Source organism: Pseudoliparis swirei, chromosome 23 (assembly GCF_029220125.1).
Source record: "Pseudoliparis swirei isolate HS2019 ecotype Mariana Trench chromosome 23, NWPU_hadal_v1, whole genome shotgun sequence".
Lineage (NCBI taxonomy): Eukaryota > Metazoa > Chordata > Actinopteri > Perciformes > Liparidae > Pseudoliparis > Pseudoliparis swirei.
In genome coordinates this window covers 20,339,175-20,355,992 of record NC_079410.1, presented here as the reverse complement: position 1 = coordinate 20,355,992, position 16,818 = coordinate 20,339,175, and the positions used below count along the sequence as shown (strand labels likewise).

Genomic DNA, 16,818 nt, shown 5'->3' with positions numbered 1-16,818 from the left:
ATAGAGTGATTTGAATTGCATCTGGATCTTTGCTGCGCTGTGGTTGACTATTATTGCAAGTTGACTGCACTTGGACGCAACACGTGTTCACATAGAGTTTAACAGGAACAGCATTTGATTTTGGACTTAAAGTTCACGCTCTTGTCTCCTTGTAATACCCCCCCCCCCCCCCCCCCCGCCATGATTTGAGTGTAGGAGTTGCTTTTCCTGATGCACTTAATGCTATTCATTTTTTTAATGTAAAGTGTTCCACTACATCTTGTTCTAGGTCCAACTCACCCTTTGTTTTTTTTCTCCAAGTTCTTCTTATTTTTATTTTACATATTTTTCCTACATTTAACATGCTATTTGTTACTTTGCTGCTGTTGTTGTTGAGGAAATGATAAGTGTCAGTACCCCCCCCCCCCCATAATGATTATGTAGTAGCGGTTTGAACTTCTTCAGGTCTGAGGCATCTGCAACCAAATGTGACCTTCTGACCCAATTATTTTAATTCCCTCCACTTCGATCATACATTCAAAACCCTTCGTTAATTTTAGTATTTTTTAGCATCACCCTTAGAGGGGAGCCGAGTGAAAAATGCAGAACTTTTTTCTTGCATGCGTTGGTGCAGCTTTTCAGCACATTGCAGAAATCTCACAATCCATATCTGTTATTAACTGGCATTAGCCCCATGTATACTTTTTTCTTAGTTTAACATATTCCACTTTTCTTTAGTCTTTGTTCCAGACAAAGCCTCTTATTCCCACCCCCACCACCACACACACAATTTATTTAGAAGGTCTCCTTAATGAAGCCAACCGGTGGCAGCGACATGGCCCGGTTACACAGCTGCTGCGAGTCCTATAAAGCTGACTTGTTTATTCCTTGTTGGCTTGGTCCGACAGCGGACTGCCAGGCCCCGTTTCATGTGTAATTCATCCCTGATTTTTACAGCGGGTTTCATTAAAAAGAGAACCCCCCCACACTCCTTCCTTTACGCCTCGTACAGCCTCCGACCGACCGGGCCGAGAGGATGGTTCGGTGCGGGGCACGAGTCCTGTCTGGTTCCCATTTAAAAAGGATTAGAGCTTTTGCTGACACAAGCGTTTAAAAAAATATTATCATTTCCCTTTTAATTCTTCATTTTATTGAGGGAGCTTTTTATGTGCCGTGTTGACTCGGAGACTCAAAGTGACTTAGAAATGGACATAAAATAGATACAGATGACGCTCATTCGCCTGCAGATGAGGATATATATGTGTGTGTGTGTGTGTGTTCAAGAGTATTTCGCCACACACAGACCTTGACAACTTTATCTGTAATTGACGAACAATTTCTTTCACAGCAGATAACCTTTGAGCAAAGGAAGCCGTTAAATATATTTACTATATATTTGTAAATAGTATACATATATATATATATACATATATATAATATATATATGTATATATACTATATATTATTTTGTGACATCTCTTCCCCCCCCCTCTCTCTTTCTCCTCTCTCACACACACACACACACACACACACACACACACACACACACACACACACACACACACACACACACACACACAACATTCCCTTGCAGACAGGAGGCACATTTTTGTTTATTGAATTGCTGTTAATAATTAAGAAATTCGAACTTGGACCTCGAATGTGGCACCAATTTGTTAACACAAACTAATGAATTATTAACTGTGATTTTTAAATAAATAAAACATATAAATAAGAAGAGCAGCAGCAGCTTGGTTGTAATGGACACATTGCAAATGACGGGGAGAGCCCTGAGAGGAGTGTGTGTGTGTGTGTGTGAAATAAAAATCATATTATAATAATATAAAATTATATTTAATATTTAAAGTGTAAAATTTAATATTTAAGCGTGTGAAGAGAAGCAGGTGCCTGCACCACTACAGTCTCATATTTGTTAATTTCCCATTCATCCATTAAAACAAAACATGTGAAGCCTTTAACGCGTATCTCCTGACGTCATTTGTCTCTTGTAAATTTTAAATTAAAGATGCCATTTATTTGTCCCATTCTTTCCCCTCTGTTTATTTATTTTTGGTTGCTCCCTCAAAGTGTAGCCCTTCAAACTCTGTTTGTCTCATTGCATATTTTTGAAAATGTGTTCAGTAGCTACAACAATGCAGTTCATATATTCTCATATATTGTTTTCACTGGTGCGACATTTTAACTGATTCCTTCCCTCTGCCCCCCCACCCCCCACCCCCTCCCCCTCCTCTGCCCGCCTGGATGCTGACCCCTGCTCTCCTCGCCTCTTAACACCCTCTCAACACTAAAGTATTACCCTACTCACCTTCTAAACAATGCCTTAGTGGTAAGTCCTATTTAGTCCCTACTTATTCCGCATTAGGTGTTTGTGTTTTAACATATTCAAGAAAATGCCTTATTTTGGGAGGAGGGGGGGGGGGGGGGTATACTCCTGCAGGGTCTGAAATTATCCTTTTGCATCCACACACAAAGGTTCCATGAAAAGTTTAATTTTCTTTTTGTGTTGAGGTTGTTGTTGGTTTAAACCGGGCATCATTTTTTATTTATCCTATTTTAAAGCAGCAAAAATAGAGAACAAAAACTATGTTGTAATGTGTGCAGAGAAAAGGTCCGGAGAGAAGTATATACAAATCTGATAATTTTCTTTTAAAGTTGCGCAGCACTTTTTCAGGGCCACGTCTTTCTCATGTTCCTGTTTCCTTATTCCAAAAAGAGCTTAATGCAGCAGTCCACTATATGACGAGTTTGTTTATTATATCAAATATGTTTCTTTGTTGGTCAGCAGTCGCTACAGCTTTGAGGTCGCCGGCTCATCCCACGTGACTTGTGTCGCTCCGAGTCGATGCGTTTTGTGTATTTTTCTCCTCACTGCTTGAGCAGTGTTTTCACTAAAAAAAAATTGTTTTTAATTTAAAAAATGTGTATGAAAAAGTGAATGTCACCAATATCTCGACTTTATATTTCATGCAATGATTTTAAAGATGATGATGACCCTCCCCTACACACTCTTCCCAAGGCCTGCAAAGTGAGATGGAACAGCTGTTCATAGGATTCAGAGCTGATGGAACTATAGTTTAAATAAACAGAAAATGTTAGATTTGGGTTCAAAATCAAAGACATGCACGTCTCCTTAGCTAAGTCCCGCCCCTCACACCCACACCCAGCTCCGAGCGCGGGTCCAGTTCTGCTCCAGAGACTCCCTGTGCGATCCTTTCCAAATTTTCTTTTTTCTTTCCGGCGGGTTTTGTGGGTTTTTCGTGATCAGGTAGCGACGTTTAATGGCGATGCTCGCTACATGGAGAAGTTGGAGCGAGATTCGCGTCTCTAAAACGTGAACGCACATCGCTAACAAGCGTTAGCATTTCTATGCTCCGCTAGGACCGAATCACTTTGAATATCTCCTTGAAATGCACATTGTAGATTGTTTTGCCTGCTTCTGCAATGACTTCTTTTTGTATTATTATTTTGGACCAGAAATGAGAGAATACTCCGTCAGGGAGAGCAGTTAGTGACAGTGTGGGCTCCGTGGTCGCGGTAGAGCGTCTGTAGCCGTGGATGCCAGTGACCAGGCGGCCCGTGTCACACCTTCATCCATTTCCCCAAATCCTTCTGAGCCAATGGCTGCGGCTTCACATTTGAAAAACTAGCGCTGAAGGTACATGGCGAGGACTTAATAATTGGTCTGCGTGCTCGATGATGGCATCGCCACAGGCTTTGGTGCGGTCGCACACAAGTTTAATCGACTTAGATCTATATATACAGTATAAATATACAGTGTATTTCACCAGTAGAAAATACATCTAGTCTGTGTGGATAAAAGCGAGCCGGCAGCCAGTAAAGCACTCTGCTCTTGGACACCAGACAGAATAATGAACTCATAGTACACTTGATTGACAGATGGGGCTGATCCATTGTGCTCCCTTGTAACTGAGTTGTGTTGCGTGCACGTGCAAGTGTGTGTGTGTGTGTGTGTGTGTGTGGGGGGGGGGGGGGCAGAAGAGTGCGTTGGTGAAATCGGAGTCCCTCACGATCGACTGAGCTGCTGTTTCGTGCCGTGGCGTCTCATCGCGGGACACCGGGAGGTCGTGGCGCCAGACACTTGCCGGGGACACCGTGTTCCTTTTACTTATTCATTCATGCCACGCAGCCATTCACAGGCCAAACACCGCCAACGGTAAAAAAGTATTTCACGCACTGGGCCGTGGCTCGGCTTTTTGTGGTGTATCCCTACTAAGACATCCCAGTGCTTCCATTGTGGGCCCTTTTGTTATCTTCGCAGCTCCAAAACCGGTACCACGTTGTGGATTATTTGCAGTATGAGCATATAGCTGAGAGGCTTATGAAGGTTTCCGTGATTAATGCCTTTTTCGGCGATATGCATTTTCCCGCGCTCATTGTCGGCCGGCGACTGGGGGCCACCGTGCGTCAGCGGGATCGAATTGACAGCAGTCCTTCGCAAAAGAAATCCAGAGCTCTCGCCGGTGGCAGGGACAAAGACGGGATGAGCCGGGCGCATTTTGGCAGCAGGCGATATAGATTTGAATGAAGTAGCATGTAGTTTTTTATCTCAAGCTGCATGCAGCGAGAGGGAAAGAGAGAGAGAGAGAGAGGCAGAACCAACTGAGTCTCATTCAGTATCAGCACAGCTGTCCCAGCATCCGTGGAGAATGGATTCCTGCTGCTATTGCCATAGGAGGCTCCAGCCAAGAAGAATGGGAGGAGTGAGAGGAGAGAGTTAAACGCTGGTGTGTCTGTCTGTGTGTACATGTCTGTCTGTTTCTGTCTCTCTGTGTGTGTGTGTTTGTGTGTGTGAATGTGTGATTTTTCATGTGTGTGCCATGTTGTCTCCGCCCGCTTCACTTTTCCTTCGCCCATGTCACCTCTGGCATGGATTAGTCTTTGGCACAACTCTGGCAGAGCCCCGCGGCCCCAGTGCGGTGCTGTGGTCGCCGATATGTTGTGCTGTTGCCATGGCGACTGAACACACACACGGGTGCTACATTACATAATTGAGCTAAAATATACAGAGGAACACAAAATACTTAGTGTACAATGTGAGAGCAGAGAAGGGAGGGGGAAGAGGCAGGAGGGAGATCGCCTCTCAGAAATAAATGTACTTACCAGAACCATAAAGGGTTCTATGGTTACTGGCAGAACCCCTTAAGAAGGTTCTACTTAGAACTCATCATAAATGGTTGTACATCGAACAATCTGTGAAAGGCTCATTATGAGCTGTGCTCGAGGTGGGCCGGTATATATCTAGAACCCACCCAGAAGAGGGTTCTACAGAGAACCTATTTATATTCTGAGGTATCCGTCTCGAACCCAACCAGACAGTTCTACAGAGAAGACCTTTCTGTTCCAGGGGTTACATCTGGGAACCATCCAGGGGGTTGTACCAAGAACCCTTTCCTTATTATATGGGTTTCAATTAGAACCCACCCAGGGGGTGTTACCATTAACCCTTTTATATCCCAAGGGTTTCATCTAGAAAGCACCCAGTGTTCCTCATGAGGCCCCTAAGGGGCTGGAGCTGATGTGGTGAACAATAATCACGGTTCCCCCTACGTGATCGTTTTTTGGGGGGAGTGGGCAGAAGAACTTTCTCTTCCAAAGGAGTTCCTCGGATGAAGTGTTCTTAAATGAAACCCTTCTGTCTCTCAAGGAACCCTTGGAAAACCTCTTTCTCCAGAAGAAAATGATCCCGGGTAGGACTTCAGCCCTTCAGGGGGAACCTTTTGTCAACCCTCAATTCAAAGAGTGTCTCGAGTTCATTTCTGAATGAATTCACAAAACCACTAAGACCAGTGAGCCGCTGCCAGCCTGGAAAACAGAAACGTATTGCTGCATGTTTGAGGGCTTTGTCATCGCGGAGCTTCAGACACCAAGACAGCGTGTTCTCTACCCTCTGATTTAAAGTCATAACTCCAACAACTACAATGACAACCAATTTGACTGAGCAATGGAGGGGGAGGTGTTTGCTGTGTCAATTAGGGTCGTGAGAGAATGATACATGGAGAGATCTCTACAGTGTTTGTATGAGAGAGGGTGTGGCTCCTAAGGTTTACACAGATGCACCATGACACACACACACACACACACAATTCTTTCTTTACCCTCCTCCTCCTTCTGGGTTGCAGTTTGTTTTGAATAGATCTTTTATCCGTTGGAGTATCAGCGATATGTCACATTTAAGCCGCCACGCTTTGCTTGCACTGGAGTGGCCTTCAAGGGCCAAAAAACTTTTGAAGCGCATCGCTGAGGATTCGTGAGCCTGTCGTAGTATTTCGAGTCACCCTTTAAGAATTGTTGTACGTACACAGAGAAATACTACACGGCGAAGCTCAAACAGAAGAGACGAGGAGCGCAAACTCATTTAAGAGTTTTGAAAAAGTGAATAATAATAATAGATGTGTGTAAAACTAATATAATCTATTACATGTGGATTACATGAGAATCGCTCATTTAATTATTTAAAACAGTTTTTCGGAACGGAGGCGGCGGCGAGTCCTTTTTCGCAGGTCAACGGGAATGGATAAGAGAGTCGTTGTTGCGGTTGCGGATGGTCAACGGCTGACTCAAGGTCACTTCGGTGAGGGCGATCTAGGCAGGTTGTCTGTCTGACCTACATCTCACTGCACCGGCTAAATATATACAGTAGACCACCTCAGTACAAAGCTCGGAATAATCCGGATGAAATCTGAGCTCTCTCTCTTTCTCTCTCTCTCTCTCTCTCTCTCTCTCTCCCTCTCTCTCGTCCCCGGGGTCAAGTCAGTCCGGGGAAAAGACCAAGTGGAACAGAGAGGCAGATGCATGGCGTTCACACATACATGGCGCCCGCCATTCGTCTTGCGGATAAGACCCGGAGCCGTAGCCACAATAAATCCTCCCCGCTCAGAAAACAGAATCCTCCCTCACATTTTGGATCAGTTTGAGTTCAAAGCCCAAACTTTGTATATCAGTTATATTTTCTTTCCCTCATGCATAACGCACCTGCGCATACTTAATCACACGAGGCACAGGTGTGCATTCCTTCAGTTAGAAATGTCACACCCAGCACGACTATTACAGATTGAGAGAGAGTGTGTGTGTGTGTGTGTTTGATTTTCACGGCTCACTTGGAACTGTTCCTCGGTGGTTTCCGATTGGCAGAAGTTGAGAATCATAGGCTACCTGGTATGTGGTATTTATTTTTGGTGCTACTTCCCTTAATGTTCCACGAAGTCTGAGCATTTACTAGAAGGTGTAGGTAAAACACTGCCGACCACTGATTGGTCACAGAGGGAACCCGTCATGCGGCGTCACTACGACGTGAAGTGGAAAACTAAATTGAGTAAAGGCCCGTGGTACCAGAAGGGAGTTGAGCTGGGGCCAACCATTTGTTAGAATTGAGCCGTCAGTAGGCTCCTTATATACTTGGCAATTTGTATTTCTAAAATTCCGTTCAACCGTCAAGGGTTGTGAGAACGCTCCGTGATGTCACATTCAACATCTTTTCAGCGCTCCTCCGGCCTTCCTTTAAGTAGCGGCGGGATAGAGAGGCTTTGATTGGCTTGCTGATTGTACGTCAGATTTCACCCCGACTTTCTTGTTTTCCTCATGTCGATGCGTGACCTCATGGCGTCCTAGACACAGCGGTCGAGCACGGGGGATAAAAACAGTGACCATGCCGGATTATAATCTGCAACCGGCTATTTATCAGACCGCTGTTGGCGACTTCCAAGCGGCGCCCATATCTGATTTCGTTCTCTTTCAAGCATACCTGCAAACATGTCGATTTTCGGCGAAAGTCGCTGTGTAGAAATCCAAAAACGTGTAGATCCGAAGACTTCTTTTGGGGGGGGCGGTATTTCTGAGCTTGGAGTGAGACCAGGAGAAAAAGTGATGTCGTGATCTTCGCAATAAAACATCTTTGATGTGACTTGTTGGCCAATCAGCACATGGCTAAGCAGCACAAATCAGTCCTTGAAGGACTTGTTCAGGCCAAAAAAAGGAAGTTGGTTCATGAATGACTTTAACCATATTGTAAGTAATGAAAATGTATATTTGTTATTATTATTCCTGTTATTATTATTATTATTATTATTAGGGCACTTTTCCACCCCTTAGGAGTTTGCGGGTATGTTCAAGGGTTGTGACTTGGCTCGGTCGGCATTTACTGGGTTAACGTTGGGAGGGAGAAGTCTTTTCCTGTCCCGGGGGCGGGTGGAGGAACGTTGACGCTTGGAGGCTTGCGAACCTGCGAGTCAAACAGTAATGAAAACAGTTGTGACCTGATTCTTTTCGAGGGCTGAGGGGAAAAAGAGAGTCGGTCAGGGAAGGATAATTTTTAGTTACAGGAAAAGCATGTCAGACAACAATATGTTCAGACGACTCCTTCCTTCTTTTCTCGTCTCCTTGCCTTTTTTTCTTGCCTTGCCTTTCATTCCCTTATTACCTTCCCTCTCTCCGTTTCTGCATGTGTATCCAATTCGGCCACCCCCCCTGTCCGGCAAGGAGTCGCTGTCACCCAAGGGAACAAAGGGGCCCGAGCTCTCGCTCTTTGGAGCAGGAAGTTGGCGCTGCGCCAAGGGTGGAAAATCTATACTTGGTTGCATAATATTACATATCTTTACCTCAGATGAACTCTGTGAGGAGGCCTGGCAGCTGTGAGCAAACAGAGCCGGAGGGCGGGAGTTTGTGCGTTATTAACTGTGTGTGTGTGTGTGCACGTGTGTGTGTGTGTGTGTGTTGTGAGTGCGTGCTCTATGCTGCTTGTGACTTGCGTCGAGCAGAGTGCAGTACAGGCAAACAGAGCCCTTGTTGAAATAAAACCGGAGCGGCGAGCCGGGCCCAGGGTTGGACCCCGGAAAACAACTCTCTGCCTTCTCGTTTTTGGCCCGGTCGACCCCAACCAATCAGCTGCGCCCTGATATAAACTCCTTTCTCCTCTGTTTAGGCTCGGAGAAATATTTGCGGGATTAGTGTGCGTTACATGTAAAAGTTGTATATTTGACTGCGGAAAAACCCAGATAGGAGCCCCCGAGTTTTAATTCCGTGTGGTTCACGGCAGCGGAGGACAGTGCTCTTTTTGCGGTGGTTTATAAATTCAGCTCTGTGCCCGCCCCACTTCTTGAGACATCTGGTCCCTGAATTAGAATTTTTCTTTTGCTGTCCGACGTGTCCCTGCCGCTGTCGGTCTCTTCAGCCCACCGTGAAACTGGAACCGGGCCCCCGTTATGGTCATCATCTGGAATATACCGTAGCGCAATCATCTATCTCCGCCACCTGCGGCGAGCTTCGGTAAAGAACGACTCCTGCAGGCCTTCTTGGGCCCGGCCTGTTGGAGTTCCAGTCACCCCTCCATTCATCGTGTTACTTATTTTGTCCTCCCTCCCCATCCACACACCTGAATAAAAGCTTTTCCAAACTAGAGTTAGGACTCATAAGGGGACCACAAATCGCCTCCGTATTGCAGCCAGGCTGTGGAGAGTTATGATGGAAGTCAATGTGGCGGCTGTGCAGAGGTGCAGATTATGCTACCTTTTAAAAAAAAGAAAAAAATACTTGGATGAGCTGAAGGCCTTCAGAATGAAACCGATATATTTCTTTCTTTCAGCTCAAAAAGAGAGAAAGAAAACATGCAATGTGGAAGGAGAGAGAGGCGAAAGGGAATGAAAGAGGGTCTGTGTACTGTAAATACAGTAAACTGGGGGAGCGTCCCCTTTTATTTCTCCTTGCAGCTTGATTTGTTTGATTTACTCTCGATCAATCAGCAGAGGATGTGTTTAAACGAACTCGAAGTCTATTTGAGAAAGCCTCTTTATGGCCGCGGCTGTTTGTATTCTCCTCTTACTTTCCCTGGAAGCGGCCCGTGATTAAAACCGGCGATATAGGCGTATTGTGTTTCCTGGGGGATTGGAAGGAATGCAGAATGCATCATAACCATATTACACTAGTTAGGAGCGGTGCATGTTGCCAAGCCCCTGGATGCATGGAGGGTGGACGCAGTTACATTGAAGGGGAACCGAGTCACAATCCCACAACACCAGAGGACATCTGACACCGGTGGACTGTGTTTGACATTATCGTGTGTGATACACACACAGTACCAACGACTCATGCTGCATGAGAAGAAGAAGGAGAAGGAGAAGAAGAAGAAGGAGAAGAAGAAGGAGAAGGAGAAGAAGAAGAAGAAGAAGGAGAAGGAGAAGAAGAAGAAAGCAGCTTTTTCGCTCTCTGTTTAAAAGAACTTAAAAACCCACGAGTAAAAAGAAGAAGAAAAAGAAGCGGGTTTCCGTGTGGATCAGAGACGCAGAATCCGTTTGGCATTTTTTGTTGTGAGGGAAGCATGTTGCTGGTGGGACTTTGGCCGGCACAATCCCTCCTCTGTTAAAACAATGCAGCAGTTGTCCTCCCTTAACCTAATTACTCCCTCCCGGGGGAGAAAGGCAACAGCACCAAATCCCATAGTTAGGAGCACTGATCTGGGTCCTGCTGTAAGAAAAAAGGCCTCATTCATTTCCCTCCCTCCTTCCACCGCACATGAACAGACCGACACACACACACACACACACACGTTCCATTTTCTATCTCTTTCTGTGATCGGGTATGACCTGATGGAAGCAAATTACGCTCCAATACTTCCTGATATTTCTCTTATTATGTGCTTTTGTTAGCGTTTAGTTATTGTCGTTAATGTATCGATGTGGACGACGTGATTGCGTCTGACGGTTTGGATACGGTCGGCATGTAAACACGAGAGAAACAGACGCAATACCGGGCTAACTTTACCCACTACCAGTGGCTTCTTTGTGTTTATTATTGGGTTATTTAACAAAACTAAAATCTGCAGATTTTTTACTCCATGTTTTATAAATGTATTCAATTACTAAATTACCTGTTAAAGGTGTTTGGCTAAGCGTATTCAAACACATAATCCAAGTATCAAGAAATTAAAGGAAACAAATTAAAGTAATCTCTAATATATCAAAGAAAAATGCTAAAAATGCTAAAAATTCAATCTATTATTCTCGATGAAAAGCAGAAAAGAGTAACAACTTCACGGTTCAGTGCAAATTCTTCCTGCCGGCTGTAAAAAAGCATCCGTCATCTTCCAAGGACTCCAATCATTTGGCATCATTAGTGTTTTGTTATATTTTTATTCGTTGCAGCGGCGGTGCTCACGTAGAGGAAATGGAAAGAACCCGGTATTTCCTGTGTGGTGTTTGCCGCCCGTCAAACCGTCTCTTCACGCCTCTCGGCGGAAAAACTAGTAATGTTAATGAGCCAGAACGTGCCCAAACAAAACGCTCAATCTACTGTGATGCCCCCCTTCCTCTCCTTTTTTTCTACTTTTACATACAAAATAATAAAATATATATGAGTAAAGTATAATAAAATAATAAAAAGTGTGTATACATGTGCATTGTAGTATATGATTCTATATTTGTTTAATCCTGCTAGTAATTCCAATTTGTACTTATTGTATTGGTAATCTGAATACGTCTTTATTTTTCTGTCACTGTAACGGCGTTTACTCGTTTTTATACAAAGTGTTGGCATGTGACATTCAAAACGTTGAACGATTAATACATTATTAACAATCAGCATGCGACATAACCCTTCATATGAAAAGTTAACCCGGTAAATTTGGACCCAGTGTTCGTGTAATTTCATTACTGTTGAGTAATACGTTCAAACTAAAATGTGCTTATGGTATAAAACACTATACTTGTATACTGACGCAAGTTCACGCCTACAAACAGGCAAGACAACCAAAACACAACGTGTGATCAACGTGTACAAAAATGAGTTTCATTTCTCGTCGTGGTGCATTCACGAGTAATTGGCTGGAAGCAACTTTGAACATTAAAGCAAATAGAATGTGTGTGCGTGTGCGTGCAGTGCCGTTAACTCTCTAGCTTCACGCCTCTCCTTTGTTTGGCTTCTCCTCAAACTCCCTGACCCCTTTTCATCATCGCCCTCCGTCACTAACTGGCTCCACGTCAGGTTTGGAAAACTTGATTACTGTAACTTCAGACAAGGAAGTCGGCATAGGAAGCAGGGGTGTGGGGGGAGGTGTGTGTGTGTGCAGTGGCATACACAGAGTAGAGGAAAGGGTGTTAAAGTTTTAATTCTGCCTCTATCAACCTGTTTGCTGTTGTTTATTTGCCTCTGCGCTCTCAGGAAGATTAGGACGGCCATTGTGTGGAGGCTTGGGAAATAAAGCTGCAAGTTTATATATGGAGATTGTTGCGGTGCGGCGCCGTTGGTCGTGAGGGTTTCAGTCGCCTCGGTTTGTTTATCTGGGAAGAGAGAATTCCATTTGTCGCAACTGAGATCGAGCCGTCCTCAGAAACCTGTTCATGTACACACGGCGTAAACCTTATTTAAAAGAGGCCGTCACGCGTATGACATTTCATTTGCGTGACCGCCTTCATTGACTTGTTGTGGCCTGTTTTGTTCACCGTCGTTCTGAATAATATGTGTAACAGACCACATGGTACACCCGGGGCATATAAGGAGATCATGGTGTTTGTGTCTGGTTGTGCAGTGTTTGTCTTAGGCCCAGCTCCTTTCCTGTGGCGGTGTGTGTGTGTGTGTGTGCTGGGGTCTCCCATGTGTCATTTTTCTTTTTATGGCCGTACATTACACACACTGCCTCTTTATCTCCTCTACTGACGCACATGTTCGTCATCACATTTTAAACTAGATTATTTTATAAGCGGGCATGATTTTTTTTAAATCATCATTTGAGCACTGACAACTTGTCCTGACATGAGTTGAAACGTCTTTGATTAAATGCAATTAATGCGGGGTTTTTATGTTAAATATGTTTTTTTTATGTTGTTTGGAATTTTCCACTTCGCGACCAGGAACCCGTCGTAAAGAAAGATTTAAAACTTAAAGTTTAGCACGGAGAAATAAAGGTTAAATACAATGAAATGAGGTTCCCTCAATTTCTGTCTGTGTTAACTCTTTAGGTCCATCCAGTCGTTCTCTATCTCCCACTAATTCATTAACCTCTCTTTTTCATTAAGCCCCGTGCCAACTTGTGAGACCCGCCTGTCCAGTGACAGCCATGATTGACTTTCTCCTCGGCCACATTATTAACCCCTTCCTTCCTATTTAATCTAGCACATTTATTAACCCCTCATTAAGTTGCTGCTCTAAAAGTGGATGGCCAAGTTTTTTTTTTTTTTCATTTGATTTTTAACTCACAGGATGGCACAATATCAAACATGTCAATACCAAAACCAGCAAGTTCTCGATAAGGCAGTAAAAACACTAAACAATGAACCCAATGTGTTTGGTCATAATATCAGTTGTTTGACATTGTTGTTGCCGGGAAATCATCTCCGTCAAACAACTGTATTCATTCAAGTTTCCCGCCAAAAAACGTCATTTTAAGTAGATTTACACGTGAACAAACCATGATGACATTATAATGAACCTCCGCCTGATCCTTTTTTTCACTGAACCCATGGTAACGTGACTCGGTGGAACCTTCGTGAACCAGCTTTCCTCCTGACCGCTTCCATTTGTTGTCAGGGCAAAAATATCGGCTGCAATAGAGTGTGTCGTGCTTCTTACGGTACAATGCTGTAGAACCACGACTCCTGGAGTCTCTGTATTTCGTGACCCCGGTAGTGAGGGATCGTGACTTATTATGTTTCTAAATGCATATTAGTTGACACAAATGTAAATGTAATCCATAAAAGCAGCAGCTAATTGCAGGAAATTCTCCCCCGTTCCTTTCATTTGTACCCCCCCCCCCCCCCCCCATCCTGTTCTTTTGTCTTTGTTCGATTAGTTTTCCTCGGAGATGTCCTTCTTTATCAGGGCTCGTACAGACACATACAACCACACCTCTGTCAAACATTCGCCCTTCGGTTAGTGCTTTCTGCCCACGGAGGGCGCCGCACAAAGTACAGGCCCACGGGCTCCAGTCACGAGCCGTACAGGCAGATCATCGGCGGTTTAATTAATAACTTATGGCTACGGCTTAAGCTCAGTTACTTGCCCAATTTGAATGGAAACGTATAAAGATTTTTTTTAAGGATATAGAGACAGGAGGCAGACGAGGAGGGTGAGACAGTGGGGGTTGTGAGTTAGGGATTGCAGCGACGCATTTGCATAAAGGGCAGGGCGGCATGCCCAATGGTGGAAAAGGTTGGCATCACGCCTTTCAGACTGGCAGAGGGAAGACTGGAGCGAGAGAGACAGAGAGGGGGTGGGGGGGGGGGGGGGGGGTGTAGTCAATAGTGCATCCCTTGTTCAGAAAGAGGAGGTCCCTCGCTGTTGGCAGGAGAGCGGGCTAAATCTCTAGTTTGATTGTGCGCTAGATTGCCCCTTTTATTTGTCTGATTGCAAAGCATTCACCACCGCAGTCGTAGCGGGCTTTACTTTCCTGGAGCCTCTATGTAGGAGTTTGGGGGTTTTCTTCAGTCTTGGCCCTGGTCTGTGATTGTGGCTCGGCACATATGCTATATAGAGTTCATATCCTGCACAACTAGCAGGTCGGGCATCTCGGGGGAAGTTTCTGACCCGTTTCACGAAGCTCCGTAGCGGCCTCCTCCGGCCTTTTGTATCCCGCTCAGGTTAACGTCCGCGTGGATTCTGCACGATGATGTGTTCTCGGTCGTATTTTAAATTTGTACGTGGAAACATGGTTATAAAAAAAAAGGCCTGGAGACGAGGCACCAGCGGACAACGCCACCAAAAAACCCCTCATTCAATTCAATTCAATTCAGTTTATTTTATATAGCCTGATATCACAAATTACGAATTTGCCTGAGCGGGCTTTATAATCTGTACACATACGACATCCATGACTTTTGACCTCACATCGGATCAGGAAAAACTTTTTACAGGAAAAAAAGGGAAGAAACCTTCAGGAGAGCAACAGAGGAGGATCCCTCTCCAGGATGCTGGGCCGTGGTTGTGGTAACGTCGTGGTAATGGGGAGGGCGATTATTTAGTGTGTTATTTCTGGCCCTGGGTCCATAAGCTCAGTATATGGACATCAATATGGTCATAAAGAACCGCCAAGAGTTTGATGTATGCAAACGCATTGTGACCCCGGACCTCGATAACCTTCGTTGTTTCACCTCTGTTGTGTGAAGGGAATTTATTTTTTCAATATCACACTAAAATCTTTTTCGGTGATATTTTGGGCGCTAATTTTGTCTGATTACTACAAAAGAAAATACATCTATTTAATTGATGATGATATGAAATGGAAAATAACTCAATAAAGAACTAAAATTTAAGGTGTATTTATTTTTCTCTCATGATATCGTTCTCGAAGCAAGAACATTTCCAAAGATATAAACATTTTTGGGGAGCTTTATGCAAAGAGGACACATAAGAAAAAATCCAGAATATTTCCAAATGCCTGCATTCAGAATAAACTGTAATGAATTGAGATAATTAAGTATTTTATCAGCAGTATTAAAGTAATAAAACAATAAATGATCATAAAAATCCCACTGTGACTGATATATTGTTATTTCTGACATCATTATATTAATACTGGTGCATTACCAATCAGTCAGCAGCATTTTAACGTTGTAGCTGTTCAAAAAGGGGAAAATGTCACCGGGGGTTGAGGAAAGAAGAAAAATATCAGATTCATGATACTTCTCTAGTATTTGCTATTTTGTGAAATATCTGATACTTTGACCACGATGGAAGTCGAACGGCAATCTCATATTCTTTGACAATGTGCTGTATTTTATGAACTTATCGTTTGGTATTTTTAATTCAAAATTGTCACCTGACAAATATGTTAAAGAAAAAACATGACAATACTTCCCTTTGTGTAAAAATAGACAAACAGCATATAAGTACCTCAACATTTTACTTAATAAGACAGTGTTTAGGATTAAGGGGGATGTATTGGCAGTAATGTAATATCCTATTAATAAGAATTAGGGATGTCTCAAGACCAGAAATGTAGGGGTTGATACCAATGCAAATGAAATTCAATACGAGGGTAAAAAAATACAAAACCAATACACACCTCGAGGTTTGTGTTAGGAAGTTGAACATGTCATATTTACTTCTCTAATATCTATTTCCTTCAAACGACTTGATTGTTCTCAAGTTTCTCACCAAAAACAAAATTTGACCAGATTACATTGGAACATGATAACATTATGATTTGCCTTCGCCTCGTGCAAATCTTCACAGCTTGAACGCAACATACTGAAACGCAGTGCAACCTTCTGTTAACGTTAGTTGCTTGCTCTGCCCAGCTGCTGCTAACAGCTAACGATTTCAACAAGTACGTGTCAATATCTGCATTATCTTTCATATTTTAGATGCCGTTAGTCTCGAGAATATCGAGTGTCAAAGTATCAGATCTCGTGACATCTCTAATAGTTATTTTTTCTTTTGTGTATAATCACCTGAAAAAAAGAACGTGTTTTCGTTCGTATAATTTTTTTGGCTAAGAATGAGCCGTTCATATCGAGCTAACAATGCTTTTCCTCTTCACGGAGTCCGTCGTGTTCCTACGGAAGCCCAGAACGGCCAAACCAAACAGAAAATGGCCAGTTCGCCGTAGTTCTCCTCCATGCTTGGCAATAGGGAGAAGTTTTAGTTGTTTGCAATCTGCAGTCGCACCACTAGATGCCAATAAATGCTACACACTGGCCCTTTAAGTACGGTACTTGTCTTCAGTAAGTTTACTTTCAAATCAATCAAAAATATGTTATAAAAGAGGTCAGAACCGGTATTAAGCATGGTGTCGGTGTCAGACAATCAGGACGGCTATTTTGAATCTCTTTTGGTGCGGCGAAGCACCGATTTATCTTCAAAACGGGGCGGCGA

General features: G+C 43.7%; 1 protein-coding gene across 6 annotated transcripts in view; it reads left to right on the top strand.

The window, feature by feature from the left end:
* The window catches only part of LOC130189231 (nuclear factor 1 X-type-like), a 129,898-nt gene that overhangs the window by 18,804 nt on the left and 94,276 nt on the right, over positions 1-16,818 (top strand). For 3 of the 6 annotated variants that reach the window (XM_056407982.1, XM_056407978.1, XM_056407980.1), the window contains one exon: positions 2,291-2,326. The exons of the other annotated variants lie outside the window; for them this stretch is intronic. In XM_056407982.1, coding sequence (XP_056263957.1) covers positions 2,291-2,326 — 36 coding nt within the window. The remainder of the gene's footprint in view (positions 1-2,290; positions 2,327-16,818) is intronic. 6 annotated transcript variants of the gene reach the window in all.